General features: G+C 30.8%; 2 protein-coding genes across 2 annotated transcripts in view; one reads left to right on the top strand and one right to left on the bottom strand.

Moving 5' to 3' along the window:
* stg1 (stargazin-like protein) overlaps positions 1–18,111 on the bottom strand; it is a 488,885-nt gene that overhangs the window by 342,787 nt on the left and 127,987 nt on the right. The window lies entirely within an intron of this gene.
* LOC143194009 (uncharacterized) lies at positions 1,669–12,481 on the top strand. The gene is made up of 4 exons (XM_076400546.1): positions 1,669–1,771; positions 4,778–4,850; positions 12,205–12,338; positions 12,399–12,481. The coding sequence occupies exons 1-4, from the start codon at positions 1,682–1,684 to the stop codon at positions 12,429–12,431; spliced, it is 330 nt and encodes a 109-aa protein (XP_076256661.1). The 5' UTR covers positions 1,669–1,681; the 3' UTR covers positions 12,432–12,481.

Raw genomic sequence — 18,111 nt, 5'->3', positions numbered from 1 at the left:
GTTAAATATCTTTATTATTCGCCTCAGGTCAACTCTTGTAATTAATGTTTTCTTTTTAAAGTGTTATTTTCGACTACTCTTGCATCTTGTAAAATCCTATTGTCTGTTACACCTGCAATCAATTTGTCCTTGATTTCAGATTCTTCAGCTTTTATAAGCCTCTTATATCCTATTTCATCTTTATGTCCTACTTGTGTTTCAGCAAATTTTACTAATACTTACTAGTACTTACTATACTAATTACTAGTTACTGCAATTTTTACTACAATTCTTGATTGACAAATACCACTAATGTACTTACTACATGCCTTTGGTTGACGTACTTACATTTACTTACAATATCTAAGACGGATGGATCGTTAATGACAAGAAAATGTATATCAAAATATATATTATCTCTAACATTCCTTCTAATACAACTGTACACTATTTCTTTCACACCCTTTAAAGTGTCTGAATTCATACAACAATAATAATCCTTCTCTGCTGTCCTGTGTTCTTCATAAGTTATTTCAATGAAATTATGGCAAATGTTGATTCTTATTTGATATCGACAAAAATATTTTATTGTATACCTGGCAGCTAACTTTCCCACTATAAACAAAATTGATGGTATTTGAATTTTATAACTTTTACAAATATAACTTCACATTTTGTACTTAACATTGTCTTTCCATATTTTCAAGCCATTTAACAGCAAGAATAACACAACAATTTAATAGGACAACAAAATAGGAATGAATTATTAATGCAGCACAAATCTAAAAATATTATACCGAGCGTAGAAAAAAGGCCGAGGAATACCTGCCAAGAAAATGAGGAAGGAGTAGGACCGATGATGCGCATGCGGCAATTCCATCATTACATTCAGTTGAAGTTTACATACAGTATTGTTGATCATTACATACAGTATTCTCATTTTGAGATCTGGCATTACCAAAAAATTTTCCTAGGATCGTCATTGTGCATCATATCACACCATGTTCATTTGGTGATATATATTTAATAAACTAGTATATGCCCGCTAATTAAGAGTACTTATTTAAATATTTTATCAAAATAATGTACATAAAAAATATAACAAAAATTCTCATTCAAGTACTATCATCAGCAAATGGCAATCTTTCTAAAAATGATTAATTATGGACAACATTCTGAACTATGACAATATAATAAGCAGGTATTTTGGTGGATCAAAAAATAACTAGGATTGCAAAGGACAAAACTTACATGGCTGCATATAATAAAGTGGAGTGGAGGTTTCATAATCAAAATTGTAGCATCTATTAACCTTATTCAGTAAATTTAAATGCTATATCTTTTGGAGAAATAATGTATAGTTTTTAATCTTATACTATTTAAGACAAAAACAATATACTCTTTTTCTCATTTAAATAATAAGAGGTTATTAGATTGGATACTGTTTTTTGATATATGTTCTAAATTGACATATTTTATTTTTAAATTTTCCCCTGTGACAATTAGTTATTATTAATGTAAATAATTATTATTTCTGAATCCTACTTTTTAATTTCCCTCAGTAGTAAACAAGTGTAGCGACCTTGAGGCATGTCGAATTTTACATCGTGTAATAACGGTCTACAAAATACCCAGAAATATAATCCCAGATGTTGAACACGGGCGGGGTACCAGCAGCGGCAACTCGAACACGATAACTGGGATGTTATTGAAGGGAATTTCCAATCATTCAGTAACCGAGTACCGTTTGGTTCAGATGTGCAACCATCGACTGCCCAAGCCTCGTCACCAGGTAACACCGCTGCCATCCGTTTTATCTATTTTGTATTTTCTACGTTTTTTATATTACCAATATATAACGGTCACCTAATGTAAACACCACTGTTTCATTTCGTCATACCTCCATTCACCGAAACGCTAAATAAGCCCGCTTTGCGCGCCCTTAGGTGATTCGGAGGAAAAAAACTTGGCTACAACTTTATGCATGGGAGATCGTACTCTAAGTCTCTATATTCTGTGAATATGTTTGTGAGTTTTAATAACGCTGTTCTAATTACAACTAATTAATACATGCTTTTTATTGTTGTGTGTTAATATTTAATCAATGTTACCAGCTTTAATTAAAATTTATATTTCTTAATGTTAACTCAATATTTGAGTTACTACTTTTTTCTCTAGTATTTTTACAATGTACATTACATTGTAAATAACGATCAGTTTATTATTTTTCAAAGTGCCAGAATGATTGTTAAGAGAGCATATTCATTAACTTATGGGTTGGCGGACTGTTTTTTTATCAAGTGACTATAGACAAACTTTGCGTGTCGTACAGTGAGGGACACGTGCAGATGTAACTAAAGCTTTAAAGATGAAATGACTTAACATGCGGATCCATGTTTAACATAATTTAAGAGCGAAAGTTTTCTAAATTGCATTGAACATATATATTATGAATATTTGGATACCGTAATACAGATAGGGAATAGTATTTACTATGTTGTAGAATTTTTGTAAACACTCAACTCACCTATTTCCACTCCTAATCTCTATCTAGAGATCAGCAGGTCAATAATGCTATTCCGTAATTTAAACCCACTCAAATTATGTAATGGAACCAGTCTTCAGGTGAAAACTGTACGCAGAAATATAACCGAAGCAACAGTTTTCACAGAAAATATGTTGGATGAAAATATATTAATTCTAAGAATACCTTTGATTCTATTAGATATTCACTTCCAATTATCACTAAACTGATGGATTATGAATAATAAAATATTATACCTATATAGTTTATCTTATGCCTACGCAAGCAGGTATTAGCTATATTTAATGTGATCAGTACATTCAAATTTTAAATGTATTTTTATTATTGTTTTAAAGTAAATTAATTTATTTGCATTTTACACTCACATTCCATAATAAACTTTTATTATATGCTTCCAAGGCTGGAAGTGACCACTTGACACTATGCGTTATGCGTGTATCTTTCAATACTGTAAAATTTACGATGTAATTAAAGTAATCAAATGCAACATTTATAGTTCACTTCTTCTTCAAGTTTTACTAGATCCAGCTACCAGACCACCAGTACCACTTTATATCGTGATCTCACCACATAAGTGAATTTCCAACTTATATAGAGCTTGATTTTATCATCACAGTCGCTCAGCTATAAAATCGATTTTACATATAAAACCGAGTTTTATTTGTTTATATTTTATCGACATTTTTTTCCTAAAATACACAGACACGTAGCATTCAAGGAAATCATAAATCGTTCCGAATGTCTATCTACTTAGAATTCCAGCTCGTAGTTCGATATTTTAGACTTTTTAATTTTTGGGTCGTTCAAGTATTTTTTTTTAAGGTTTAAATGGTAATATAACGGAATTAGGCGGGATTGCCGCTTCTTTTTAATTATATGGTTTGTCACCGTTGCGAATATTTATCAACAGAAATAATTTCCATGAATGGCAACAGTACTAATCTTTCTTTGGGGGTTGTATTTACCAGTTGTGATCACGTCCTAGGGATGTTAGAAATTCACAAAAGTTTATTTCTAAAGACGTGATGGCCAGAGTCACTACGTTCTTATCGTCCAGTTTATTTTATTGTGTTTTGTGCCGCCCAAGCTGAGTTTCATCAAATGATTAGTTTGTTCACGGAATATTCCAGTTTTCTTTTTTATTTATCATTTACCACTTATTAAATCTCAAATTATTATGTTATAATTATTATTCTATATTTATTTGCGTTCATTTCTCATATTCTATTTGTTATTTTAAATTTACTATTGTTAATTTATAATTCTCTATTTATTATTTTATACTTATCACTCCTTATTCATTATGCTCTACTTATTTAATTATTCTGCTCTATTTTAATATTTCCAAATCAAAGACAATAGTTTTATGGTTGTAACTGTAAATATAAATTATAACTATTTTATAATCCAGAAACTAACGTCAACGTGACTAAAGTTACTGATGCGTAGTTATGATCTATGGATAACTTGAACCATACATAAACGCCACCGAAAGTGGTTTCTGCTGGCTCTTGCGTATCTAGCCTGTGGCTTTTAGCTTTCTCCCTTGTACGCATTGCACCTCCATCGTAGCTAGAATTGGAGAAGTGGGTACACTAGTAACAGTACTGTTCATTTATTTAATTGTTTATTTATTTTGAGAATTTAGCTTAATCCTATCGGGGCCTACTACTGCCTACATAGCAGATGTCGCAGATTGTTAGGACATAAGCAGGCACGTCGCGTGTTACTTTCTCATTGTACTGTGTGCACATGTCATACTTCATCCAAGGATAGTTTATCATTGCTATGAATTATCGCTATTATCGTTATTATTCATTACCTATTGTTTGTTAGCTTTATAGATCCATTACTTGTGGTTCATTGACTATCTGAAGCATAGTTTAATATTGCTATCAGTTAGCGTTATTGTCTGTTTTCATAATGATTGTCCGTCAATTATTGACTACTATGGACTAAGATTATTGCTAACCGTCCTAGTTAATCTATCATTTACTGCCTACCATTGTCTTCGCCTCTATTTCAGATTATCGATACCTTCTATTACCAGTATTTTTCGATATATTCATTTACCCATACCATTGTTATCGATACCATTATTACTATTAGAATTTGCAGTATTTTGACTGCCTGTACCGTTATATTTTAATTACCTGAAAATAGAAGTATCTATATACGTATGTCAATTATAATTTAATTCCACCCTTGTAATTGAAAACTGGTTGCACAGGTACGTTTTTATTATGTTTGCAGAATTATTACCCGACCATCTCAAACATCAAGATCTCGCGCGCTGATTTGCATTATTTGTTTTGCCATTTATTGAGTAAGTAGTTGTTATATCATTTATTTTGATCTCTGTTTTTATATATTTAAGATGTTTGATTACTTTATATTGTTTTTTTAAATATAATTTTTATTTTACGCCCTGGTATTTAAAAACAGCCCTACATATATTTGAAAATTTACCTTTATATTGCAGTATCATGACATGTTTGATTAACACATGACATCTTATTTTATTCACCTGTTAAATTATTTTACCTTAATCATCAGAACGGATAATCATTTTACCTTGATACCGGAAATGATCTCAATAGGCATTAGTTGAACGAGATATTATTAAGGCTCCATAAATTTTCCCCCTCGCCTTACTAAAAAAATGGATGAATATGTCGAGAGCCCTTCGTATAGCATACGAGATATATTGATCTTCTTTTACCATATGGCTTATTGACAGGAAATAATGTATTAAAATTTTAATGAGTTCGCCGGTAAACGGTAATTGCTTCTATTTGGAAATCAGTGGTGCTAAACGTATAAAAAATTAATCCTGCTACGTATTGTTTGTTTTCTGTGGACGTCATGCTAAGCAGAAAATTTCAGCGGGAACTATTTTTAGACAGATGGGGAATTAAATATACACTAAGATTATAAGCTATATCTCTTTTATTTTTTATATTTATATGAATGATGGGATACCATCTATGGAATCTATAAAATTATATATTACTCTTGGAGCTCTTCATTATTTTGTAATATTTGTTTTGCAGTTTTTTGCAGTTTTGCAACGAATATCCTATAATATAAAACATCTATGACATTTTCAAATAAAACATAATAAATAAGACATAAGTTGGAGATCCATTCCATCCATTAGAAGCAATTGTCGGAAGAGTTCGTTTTTCATAATCAGGTTAATAATAGTGCTGCTGAAGGTTAAGTTTTAATACTTATGGTAAATTAATTAAGTGATTTCAGTACCAGTAAGAAAAAATCTTGATCACTTGAGTACAAAAAGGATTGAATGATTAAACAGAAGCTCTGTGATAGTCTTTAAAGTCATCGATTTCAATTGGTGCCAAAGAGATTGGCGTAAACAGTTTATAGCGACTAATTATATCTTGAATATTGAATGTTTCATAATAGAAACTTAAATTGACTAAAAAAAAAAACCCTCGAGCTATATGGATAAAAGTTTTAGTTTAATGTAATTGAAAAAACATTTGAAAACAATAAATACTGCCTGCAGTATTTCAGGACGTCTTACAAACATTTGACGGATTATAGAATTTGGTACTAATAAAGTTGTTATTGTGAAAATATTGACAACTTTTAGAGTCACATCTTTTCCAATTCGAAGTTTCTCATAAAGGGGCATACTCTATATTCAAGTCTATTCCGGCTGAAGTCTCGCCGGGTATTGTCTGGGAAGTATTCCTGAGTTTGCTCTATATATAAACACTTATACAGCTATATTTGCTTTATTTATAAAATACATCTCTGCCTAGAGCTATATAAAAAGTACAAAATGCAGTCAACAAAATTCATAAGTAAGCTAGAGATTGGAAAATATAGCTTAAAATCTGACTATGTCAAATTTGCATTGCGGTTAAATGACACACATCTAATTACATAAATTGAGAGGTGCCCGTTCCCTCAAGCAGAATCAATTAAATACTTAAATCCATCTCGATGATAGGTTAAGTTGGAGACGTTACGTTTGACAAAAAGCAGTGCTGATCAGACTGTGACTGATCAGTTAACAATATACAAGCTATTTGAATTGAGTAAGTAAGTAAGGGGTGAAAATTAAGGGCTCGATTAATACAGCAAACCAACTAGCGTTCCAATGCTGCCAAAATAATGTTGTCCCAATTACCTAAACTTATCGCTATCATGTATGTATATAATCATCGAAGAATTATATGACGATCTCAAAATCAAATGGAATTACTAAGTTATCCAAGATTTTGTCCTAAAACAAGAAAGAAGATTACTAAATCACAGCCAAACCACACAAATTTGTATAGTGTATGAGTCACAGATCACTCTTGGTTTTAGCTTAAGTGGTCTAATTTAATCAATTTTAATTTGCAAAATATATACTGATACACATTCATCCCGCGGTCATATTGTTTGTGTATCGATACAAGAACAACAAAACAATATAAATAATTGAAATAACAAAACTGAATTTTGTTTTAAAATTCAAGAGTGTTGACGTTTTTCTCATGGTTGGAATCATTTAGACGTTTTAAACGACGAACTAAATTAAAACTTATTTATATCACAGAAATTGACAAAATTGCATCTTTGATATTAATTATGACATCCATATTTTAAGTAGTAAATATTGTAGCAAAAGCTAGTGCGAAATTCGTGTTAATTGATTTAGTAAAATATGATTTTCAAATCTCACCAGTAACTTAACTGACCAATTAAATATTACTTGATAGTATTAAATTGTACGAAACTCCAATTTTGCCTGAACATTATTATAAGTTGTTTAAACAATTAATGCTTGCTTCTAAATTGTTTTATTTTAATTCTGAGTCTGTTTGACCGAAAACCTCTTTGATTAGATTTGTGCTTTTATTCATGATGTTTCCTAAGACTACTTCCCGGGCAGTGGTTGGGTAGGTTGGACAAAAAGCTCTCTGGATTCTGGTTCGTTAAATATTTTCAAGGGATTCAAAATATTTTCAATTGTGTCTTTTTTAACTTGATGGGAAACATATTTCCGGATCCTTAGCAGACACTTATTTTATAATACACATTCTATAGATAAGTGTTCAAAAAGATATTCATTTTAGATATACATTACTAATGATTAAACCATAAAAAGTTAGAATATTTAAAAATAAATAAACTGCCACTGCTGCAATAGAAATAGAAGCCCGGGGTCTAACGCATGTGATTGAATCTAGAAGTTGAAGTGAGTGAAGTGGTATCGCGTGGTATAACTGGTGATTTTTAAGTTACGGATTACATTCTATCAAACATAACTAAAACACTATACTCGAGATCGAAATTTAGCTCCTAATTCAATTGAGCCACTACGAATAGTCGTCTGGCAAGAAAATAATTAAATTGAAATTAACTAATTTTATAACTACAGCTATAAAAGCAATACTGATACATCTTCACTTTAATTAGTAATAATGTGTTAAGTTTCCATTTTTATTTACATTAACACAAATTACAGAATTATTTCTTAACATTTCAAAATATAACAGGTCAATTGAAAAGTTTCCGGCCTACCATAGTAAAACACATTTTTTTGGCAAAATTAGTTTCTTTTTATTCAACTAAATTCCCTTCAAGGGTGATCTGACTGATTTGTTTCAAAATAGGCCTCAATTTCGGCGATCAACTCTTCAGTGGACGAAATTTTCTTACCAGCGAGTATTCTTTTGAGATCCCAGAACAGGAAATAGTCGCTAGGGGCCAGATCTGGAGAATACGGTGGATGAGGAAGAAATTCGAGGCCCAATTCATGGATTTTTGCCAACGTATTCACTGACTGGTGACACGGTACATTGTCTTGGTGAAGCAACACTTTCTTATTATTCAAATGCGGCGTATAATAATAATGTAATAATCGCTGTTGTAAGGTAGTCAATGAATATTATTCCATGCGCATCACAAAATACAGACGCCATAAACTTGCCAGCCGACTGTTACGTTTTCCCAGGCTTTGGAGCGGGTTCACCGTGTGTAATCCACTCGTATGACTGTCAATTGAATTTCGGAGTGAACTGATGGAGCCATGTTTCATCCATTGTCATATATCGGCGCAAAAACTCGGGTTTATTACGCTTGATCATCTTCAAACCCTGCTCCAAATCATCAACTCGTCCTTGTTTTTGGTCAAAAGTGAGCTCGCCCGGCACCCACATTACAAAGAGCTTTCTCATACCGAAATATTTGTGAATGATATCTATGTGACACGTTCAGTTGATATCCTTAGAGTGTCTGCTATTTCATTCAGTTTCAATTTACGGTAATTCAAAATCATTTTGTGGATTTTTAAAATGTTTTCGTCGGTAACAACCTATTTTGGGCGTCCACTGCGTTGACCGTCTTCGGTGCTCATTTCACCACGTCTAAACTTAGCATACCAATCCTTGATGGTTGATTTTCCTGGAGCAGTGTCCGGAAACTCGGCATCAAGCCAAGTTGTTGCTTCAACTGTATTTTTTTCTTTCAAAAAGCAATATTCTATCAACACGCGAACTTCCTTTTTATTCATTTTTTTTTCACAATAACAAAAGTTGCTTCACTCAAAATGTTATAATTCACTAAATAATGATCTGACAGCTGTAAAATCTATACATGCATCTTTTGAGGGTTAGTGCTAATATGGGTTTAATTCTAGTAGCGCCATCTATGTGTCAGGCCGCGTACTTTTCAACTGATATGGTATTTATAATATTTTGATAAATCGCTCTAATTTATTTCCATTAATATTACAGGTTGATATATAACATCAGTATAAGTAGAAATATTAATATAGAAATAACGTGTAAATAAATAATAATTATATACTAGGAAATAAAAAATGATAAATTATCTCTTGAGACATCGCAAAAACAAACTGAACTCGTCGAAGCATTCTAATTGAACTCAAACATATATCTTTTTAAATTGATTACGCCGAATCAATTCAAATGTCATTTCGAAAAGCTAATAAGACATAAATATAATGTGGTCGCGGAATGTAACGTAACGTATGCATGTTACTTCTAACAACTTTATCTTAGCCATATTTTTTAGCATTTATCCTGTCAATGTTTCGCTTTGATTTACTTGATTTTATTTATGCAGTCGTAATGAGACTTTAATTATCAATCAAAAAATTCCACATATAGAAGTCATACTCAATACACATTCACACATTTATAAACACATGACCATTGATATTATTTTATCGTCTCTATCGTCTTTAACTGATGCCGTATTAATTATGAATCTCATCATTAACACTGTGTTATATTAATACACATCGAATATCTATAATTATTGTATTGTTATCTTTCAGACAGACTTAATACGTCGTAATACTTTGGCTGGTATGGTAAAACAGAACAATTATGAGTTTGGATGTGTCCACTTTGGCAATATTTACATAAAATAAGGCTTTGGATGAAGTAAATATTGAATTTGAAAATGATGGTTAACATTAGAATGCTTGTGGGACAAAGAAAATGTTAAAAGATAAGTACATTTTACAATCTGCAGTCTCACATTCAAGACAAAAGAGGGAATAAAAAAAAGAATCCTTGAATAGTTCAAACTTGAGGGTGGTGTTTAAAATATCGGAAGGCTTCTTACCAATAAACTTCGAAAACTTTAATGATATTAACTAACACATAATTGAGATGTGGGATATTTCCCGGTTTCGGACTGAATTAGCACAAACAAATACGATTCATCTAATGGAATTATATTAATCAGAAGAAGTTGAGGTTGATATAAATACACCTGGAATAGTGACGGACAAAAAGGAGAAAAATAACGAATTGGGAGAACCCAGAGCAAATTTGAATCCCACACATAAGTAGTCTTTCATCATCTTTTAGTCTTTTAGCATTATTATCATTATATTTAAAAAACCATATAAACGGTAGATACCCTCAAAGTACAGAAATATAAATCTATTATGACTACACTAAAACATACACCAAATTTACAGCAAACATAATTAACAACTTAATATTCTTAACAGATCAACAGCAAGGATTCAGATTAGACAGATGACATCATTATGGATACTCATGAACAAATGATTATGATGCCAACTGATCAGTTACAAACGGTGAAATGATAATCCTTTGTTATTATTGTAAGGCATTAAAATACATCGGTGAATCTAATATTCTTGTGTCGTTGGAAAAGTAAAATTGTCCCATTTTGTCCCACCACCAAATCCATTAAATTTATTAGTTTCCTGGTTGGAAAACGATTTTCACCGGATCTTGGCTAACATTAAAAATATATTATTGTTTCCAAAGGACGTGGTTTGACACAACTCACATTGCACAGGACAATTTCATGCCCATTTTCAGGGTATTATACCATAAGCATTTTTAGCAACAGTCAAATTAGTATCAGGAATAAGTTAACAAAATCTTAAAAAATTGTAGATACTGTTACCCTTATCAGATGCAGATTGTCAACTCTTACAATTTAATATTTTGAGCAATCCGAAAGCGGAAATTGGTAGGCGTTCTGCTCAGAATCCAACGGTGAGGCGAGCTATTGTCCAAGAACTACAAATATTTCTTTATTAGAATCGAGATGTAGTCCAATTGTTCAAAATAGCAATGGATGATGATGCTCGATTAAGTGGCTATTTTTTGTCGGAGAAAATTTGTAAGATAGTTCGGCCGGGTCACCTAGTATAAGATGAGAACATCATTTAGCTATATATTATATGAACAACAGTAAATCTAATGCTATACTAATTTGTATAGTTCTTCCAATAAAACATCCAATGCATGTAATAAAAGCCTTTGAATGTATCGCCAAATTCAATTGAATTTAACCTAAAATTAGTTTAAAATTCCGACCGGATTTTTACTTCTCATTTTACTAATTAATATCACTATAGTTAAAACGGGAGAGAATGAAGTCAGACGCATCTGAACATGTAATTGAACATAAACCGGCTATAAAATTCGATTTATTTATTTATTATATTTTAGTGTTGATATTGTTGGATACCGTTGTCATTTGTTTGCAAAATTATTCAAAACATTAATGATAATAAGCAGAGATTTTAAACCAGCAAACTTTATTTTGGCGCTTGTTTTGATAAATTTATGACAGTTGTATAAAATTTGTGATAATTCTGATTTAAAATTCCAGAGTCATTAAATAGCTAAAGTCAAGGACTGGTTGACCTCTAATCAGTTACTTGGAATAGGAAGGAAATAATGGGCTCCCCTCTTGCCACTAAATTTTATACTAGAGAGATATGCAACTATTTGAGCTTTAGTTTCTTTTTGAAACAAGCTGAAAAGATATGTACACTGTAAAAAGAAGCATTGTCTACAATAAAACCTTTTCTTTGGATAAACTCCATCAGACGGGCAGAAGAAGAAACTGACAGGTGGTGGAATCATTAACAAATGTTCAATACATTAGAAATTAAAAAATTGGTAATTGACTTGAACAGTGATTTTTTTTATTGTGAGCTGATGACTCACACATGAGAGCCTACACAGAGTGAAAAGAGCAGAAACGACTAAAGATAGGATGAGTGTAGAAAATCGTATTGTAGAGTGTTAAATATGTATATGAAGAGATATTTGTGTAATTGTTTAGAATATACTTGAACATTAGGTTAGAATTTATGAGGAGAGAATTAATACTAATAATTAACTGTTTTGTAGATATGGCAAACCGGTTAGGGAGAATTTGGGGGAGATTAGATATAATTTTATATAGTAAAATATACACAGGCAGTAAAGGAACAAACTCAGGAACGAAAAGTACAAGTACGAACGCGAGTATTAAACGTAAAAGGGTAAATATTATCTGTAATGAAAGTAAAATAAATTACTTGGATATACAATTGTTAATTAAGTATATTAGGCTCCGAGAAGATACCGCTACATAAAACAACATGCCTAGAACATTACCTCATAAGTTTAAGTCCTTCGGATATACATTTGATATACCACAATATTAAAATAAATTGTATTTTAAAACGTTATTTTTGTTTCAATATTTTATTTACATTAGTCATGTCAGAGTCAAAAGAAACCATAACTTAAATTTTAATCGGGAACGCTGTATTATAAATTTTGATAACGCGGATTGGCTATTTTATTAGATGGGAAATAAATCGATGTACTAATAAATTTACAAAAAGCAATAAAATATATGCATCTATAATTAGAAGGTATGAACTAATATTAAATGAGAAGTTGTCTCTTAATATCCATTTGATCAAAGGAAATAAAAGGCACTATCCCATCATTATTTTCTAGTTTAAATCGATTCCACTTAACATGAAAGGTCTGCACGTGCCTGCGTTAAATGTTTTGTTGTTTTATGTCGTACCTATCTGTTATGCATTAATTGTGTTAACTATATCTACTGCAAGCCATTAATTAAAACCGCTGAGAAAATAAGCTAATAACGTAAGCCTTCATGTTCCACGTTGTCATCCTGTTCACCGTCGGGGTTTCAATACAGGCGATTTTTCCTGATTGCAGGTAAAACCACAGAACAATTATAACTGGTTCGGATGGCTTATTTGATTTTAATCTGTTTATAAGTGTTTTTATATAGGATTTTATGGGACGCGGGTTTCAGACTTTCTGCTTCATTTACACAGCACGAGCGAAATAAACAAGTGAAGGGAACTAACGGCACTGGACAACAAAAAGCGCAAGAAAATAACTTATTCCTAATTTATATAGTTCCTATATTATTTTAATTTGAAACAGCGGGAAATCGAAGGTTTTTGTTGGGTCAATCAGTCAGAGAAATTGCTTCTTGATCTAGATTCGAAACTTAAAAAGTTTTAAACTGTTTTGTGCAAACTTAATAGTAGATCTTGTGATGTAATAAGATAACTTTTACTAAATTAAAATTTTCCAAGTTCGTTTTGCTTTTATTGCCAATGCGTTTCAAGAAGACATCAATTAACGACTGATTTTTTTCACTTCTGCGGTGTAGCTAAGTAACAGGTCAATTGAAAAGTCCCCGACCTACCATAGTAAAACACATTTTTTTGGCAAAATTATTTTTTTTTATTCAAAATAATTCCCTTCCAGGGTGATACACTGATTATACCGACCCTCCAACTTTTCGATACCATTTTTGTAGCAAGATTTGTACTTTGCTTCAAAAAGACCTCGGTTTCGGTGATCACCTCTTCATTCGACGAAAATTTCTTTCCAGCGAGCGTTCTTTTGAGATCTGAGAACAGGAAATAGTTGGTGGGGGCCAGATCTGCCCTCTCTTAGGTGAGAATAAATAACGTTGATTGGAATGCTACGAGCCATTTCAAATGTCAATTATTACATCATGGACGGCAGTAGCGGAACGGTAGCAGAAAATTTGAAAGAGCTGTTGCTAACAAAAGGAATAAACTTGTTACGCATTAGAAGATGTGCATTTTGCGCCATCTGTTAGATATCTTGTTTCCTATAGCCAAATTGGGAAATTTATATAATCATGTGGAATCATGATTTCTACTAAACAAAAATAATTATATGCATAACTCCAATAGTTTCTTAGCTAATGTTTGGCGGAATTGCTCTCTCGGATAATATTTGTTTAATGGTTTTGTCTATTAGCTTACCATTCTAGCATTTACTGCAAAATGTTGATTTTTGTCGACTTACCTGAAACAAAGAAAATATGTTAGAAAAAGTATACATAAAAGTTTACATTTAACTAGCTTATTGATATTATTTAATTATAAAAATATAAAAATAAAATATATTTTGTTCCTAGTTGATAACTGCTACTTAATATTTTCACAATATTTAACAGTTATCTATTAAAAATCTAAATCACAACACCGCTAGCTAATAACGAAGAAATACACTTCGCAAAATATCTCCTGTGAAAGGAGATGACTGACAACAGTTTCCATTTGTTTTGTACCGACCATTGTAAACACCGAAAAAAACATAAACATTCCAAGCGATGTCGATTTATCTACCATTGATTTTGTTTTCGTTCTGTTTGCATGGCTTGCTCGACCTTTGCGACACCTAACCATTACAATATACAAACGTGCATGCATTCTTATTTAGTTTAATGGTAACGGTAAATACTAAATTGGAAAATGAATAATGATCAATAAAAATAACAGATTCTAATACTAATGATATAGAAAATGTAGCTAATAATGTATTGTTTTATCATTATATAATAAGGGTGTGTAATCTGAATAATAAATATAATTTATTTTCATTTATTTATTTATTTATTTAGTTAAATGTTAGCATTATTTAAACTTGAAGGTACCACTCCTTGATGTGTCTTTAAAGTCCCGTAGCGCAGCTATTACCTCTGATATGTCATAATGTTATAATGTTAGATACCCACAATATATTAATATTTCGTCTTTCGGTTGGTGGATGATAAAGAATTATTTCAAACCAGGCATGTTGGCCACAGGTATAAATACCGATATGCCGGGGAATAAAAATGTCGTAATCAAAAATATATTGTTGAAAATTAATGTTTATTAAATATTTTCAAAAATATCAATATTTTTCATAAACCCTTAAAATTAAATATCAAAGTCTTAATGTTAAAAGTTTATTAGAAATATCGATGTTTTTAAAATGTTTAAAACAATATATCGATTATCGGCAAAACATGTTGATATATTTTTTTAATCTATAAAACATCTCTATCTGAAACTACTTGCTTATCTGGTTTGGTTATTGGTATAAGTGAGATTATTACTCCATATTTTAGGATTTTAAACTATTATCCATTTAATCGTATTAATAACATAATCCGCATTGACAAGTAGCTATGGTATTTCAATTTTCCATGAACTGAATAATTTTGTTGACATGTAGAGAAAGAATATTTATATTTTTCTCTATATAGGGGAATCAACTAGTTGATAGATAAGGTATTTTAATAGGTACTATGTAATAGGAAAATATATTCCAGATAATGGAGTTAGACGAAAAACGAGCGATCTTTTATAAATCAAGTTGTAAATTGAGTTTCTATGTTTTTTTATAAATCGAGATTCTCGTATTCTTACGATTGTTAATTAATTTTTATTATTCAAATAATCTCGTTTCGAATCATCTGGAGTTTATCTTTATATTGATGTTTAATACATATGGATCAGATAGGTAATCCATTCGATAAATATATAAATGTTCGATATATATTGGAATAATCTCTAAGTTGGTCACTCGGGAGTTCGTAGGCTTAATGCCGAATACCGTGATTGGGAGCCCACGTTAAGCTCTGAGTTCAGTCCAAGATAAATCCTGGTCGGTAAAATAGATACCAATTTTTAAAATAGCGCAGTACTCTAACTCATAAATGGAAGTAACACAATTTCATATGAAAGGTGAGGGAATGGAACTAACAGAGAAATACAGGAAAACTATTGTTGCTTAAGAAATCGAAATTATTCTACAGGCACAGTCTATCACTGTATTTAAAGTATTTGTAAAGTCCATTAAGATTTTCTGTAAATTTTCATGATATTAATTTCAAACTTATCTTAGGTATCCTTTAGGTAATTAAATGTACAGAGCATTAAGCAGAAGTTGCAAATAGTCAATATATTTACATAATTACGTTATGTTATTAGGAGTAAGGAAGAATGTTGCAAAGACGATTAATATTACGGAAGCTTTAATAGTAGCAGAGGGATATACTAAATGAAAAAAAAATATAGAGGATCAGCAACACCTCGACAATATGACAGCTACTTTACTTTAAATTAATACCTCATACTTAGGGAAGAGTAGAATAAATAAGAAGGGAACAATTTATTTTCATTTAAGAATATAGGACAATATATTATTAATTTGTCAAAAAGGCTGATATATTGTTTGTTTTTATTTTTTATTTTAGAGGGAAAAGTAATTGACTTGAGGATGAAGATTTTTTAGTAGGTTATATGGATAAAACAATGGAGAAATATTCAAGCAATTATCTGTCACTTGGATTTGTAGAACACATGGATATTAAAATATATATTTTAATGACTTTGTTAAATTTTTTATTATGTTTTAATATTATGTTTTAATTATTATTGATTGATTGGAACTGATTACTTGGAAGTAAATTAAAAACTAAGACAATTATTTATTTGAAAATTTAATAGTTTTCCTAGTTTTCACTAATGTATTGAAATTATGGTTGTTTACATTATCGAGATTGGTTATTATCGAGATTTGATAGAAAGTTTACCTTCAACTTTCAGTAATAAACGCTTTTTTTGTTACCGATGGAGCCGAAAAGTAACACTGAAAAATACATTTATAGATAATATTAAATAAATGAAAGAGATTAATGAGGGTTAGTGATTGCTATAGTAAGCGAATCTTGAAGAGTGGAGCCGAATTGGCAAACGATCCGTTACTTTCTATGTGTGTACGTAATATAATATGGTTCTGACTATCTGACCATCTTTGTAAAAATCATGGGAAAGATTAAACGAGTGCGACAGTGAGGTCTGTTTTCTGTTAAGATAAGAACCCTCAGTGTCGCTTTGTATCGCCGTTCGCATCTTCCTTTCTTGAATAAATCAGTTTTTATGTAAAATAATGATGTTTGGTGTGTGATTATTTCAATTTTCTAATTTATAGAGAATTGGAGATCATAACAGAGGTTAACTTTAGCTTCGCCCTCAGATTTCTGCCCATAAATAATTTGATCCAGTGATTAATTAGAGTAAGTGAATCTTATTATTTAAAAGGTTACACATGATAAAATAGGTTATTATTTATAGGTTAAATATTGGTTAAGGACCTATGATTTTACGTCATTTGTAATGATATATTTGCAAAATAATTTTAATGTTTGTTGAGTTAATAACTTTTGGAAATAAACTGCAGAAGACAATGCCAAAGTTTCTTATTTTCAGATAGAAACAATTTTTCAACCGTTTTTTTTCTATTTGTACTGATAACAGTGGGAAAGTTTTGCAAAGGAAAGAAAATTATATAAGTAAATGAGTATAAGTAAATTTGCTATGACTTGGTTAAAACTTTTTGGTCCTGTTCTATTTATAACTTCCTCAGTAGAGGTTTATTAATAAGAGATCAATTAATCATGTTATACCTGGAGTCGTTTTATATGTAGTAGTGATCCGAGAATGTCTGCGTCCGTATACTCCTTAAGTTTTTAGTTTTTATAGAAATGGTTGTTGCTAAAAGAGATGTTGAATGCTTAGTCTGTTAATTAATAAACTTTAATTAGTTTGTACTTGTTAGCAATCTCCTAGATTTCATTCTTTACAAGATACACCATCAGGATTCTATAGACGTCTATAGTATTTTAAACACATTTGTATATATACAACTTTATAAATTATGTATTTTGAAACTTTTTAGTTAATTTAAAGTTAATTTTTCAATAGAAGTTGGATACCATTCTGAAATATGAAATATGAAGGCCTTGAGGTCAATAATTCCTAAAAATTAGCGTTTTACCATTATAACATATTATACACTAAGCTTCTGATGTCAAGTTTCTATTACACATATTGAAAAAGTAGGTGAAAATATATAATAGAATATATTTAATTTGTTTATTCCTATTCGGTTGGAGGAGAGAAATCCGTAACACAG

The sequence above is a fragment of the Rhynchophorus ferrugineus genome, unplaced genomic scaffold, assembly GCF_030347505.1.
Source record: "Rhynchophorus ferrugineus isolate W39M unplaced genomic scaffold, kcgeb_rfMv2 rfM1, whole genome shotgun sequence".
Lineage (NCBI taxonomy): Eukaryota > Metazoa > Arthropoda > Insecta > Coleoptera > Curculionidae > Rhynchophorus > Rhynchophorus ferrugineus.
This window is presented reverse-complemented; position numbering and strand designations above follow the sequence as displayed.

Bases quoted from the DNA above. Each gene is read 5' to 3' on its own strand.
- LOC143194009 (XM_076400546.1), top strand. From the start codon at position 1,682: ATGTTATTGAAGGGAATTTCCAATCATTCAGTAACCGAGTACCGTTTG. The intron at 1,772-4,777 runs GTAACACCGCTG...TTATGTTTGCAG, and splicing joins TGCCCAAGCCTCGTCACCAG to AATTATTACCCGACCATCTC. The intron at 4,851-12,204 runs GTAAGTAGTTGT...ACTGTTTTGTAG, and splicing joins TTTGTTTTGCCATTTATTGA to ATATGGCAAACCGGTTAGGG.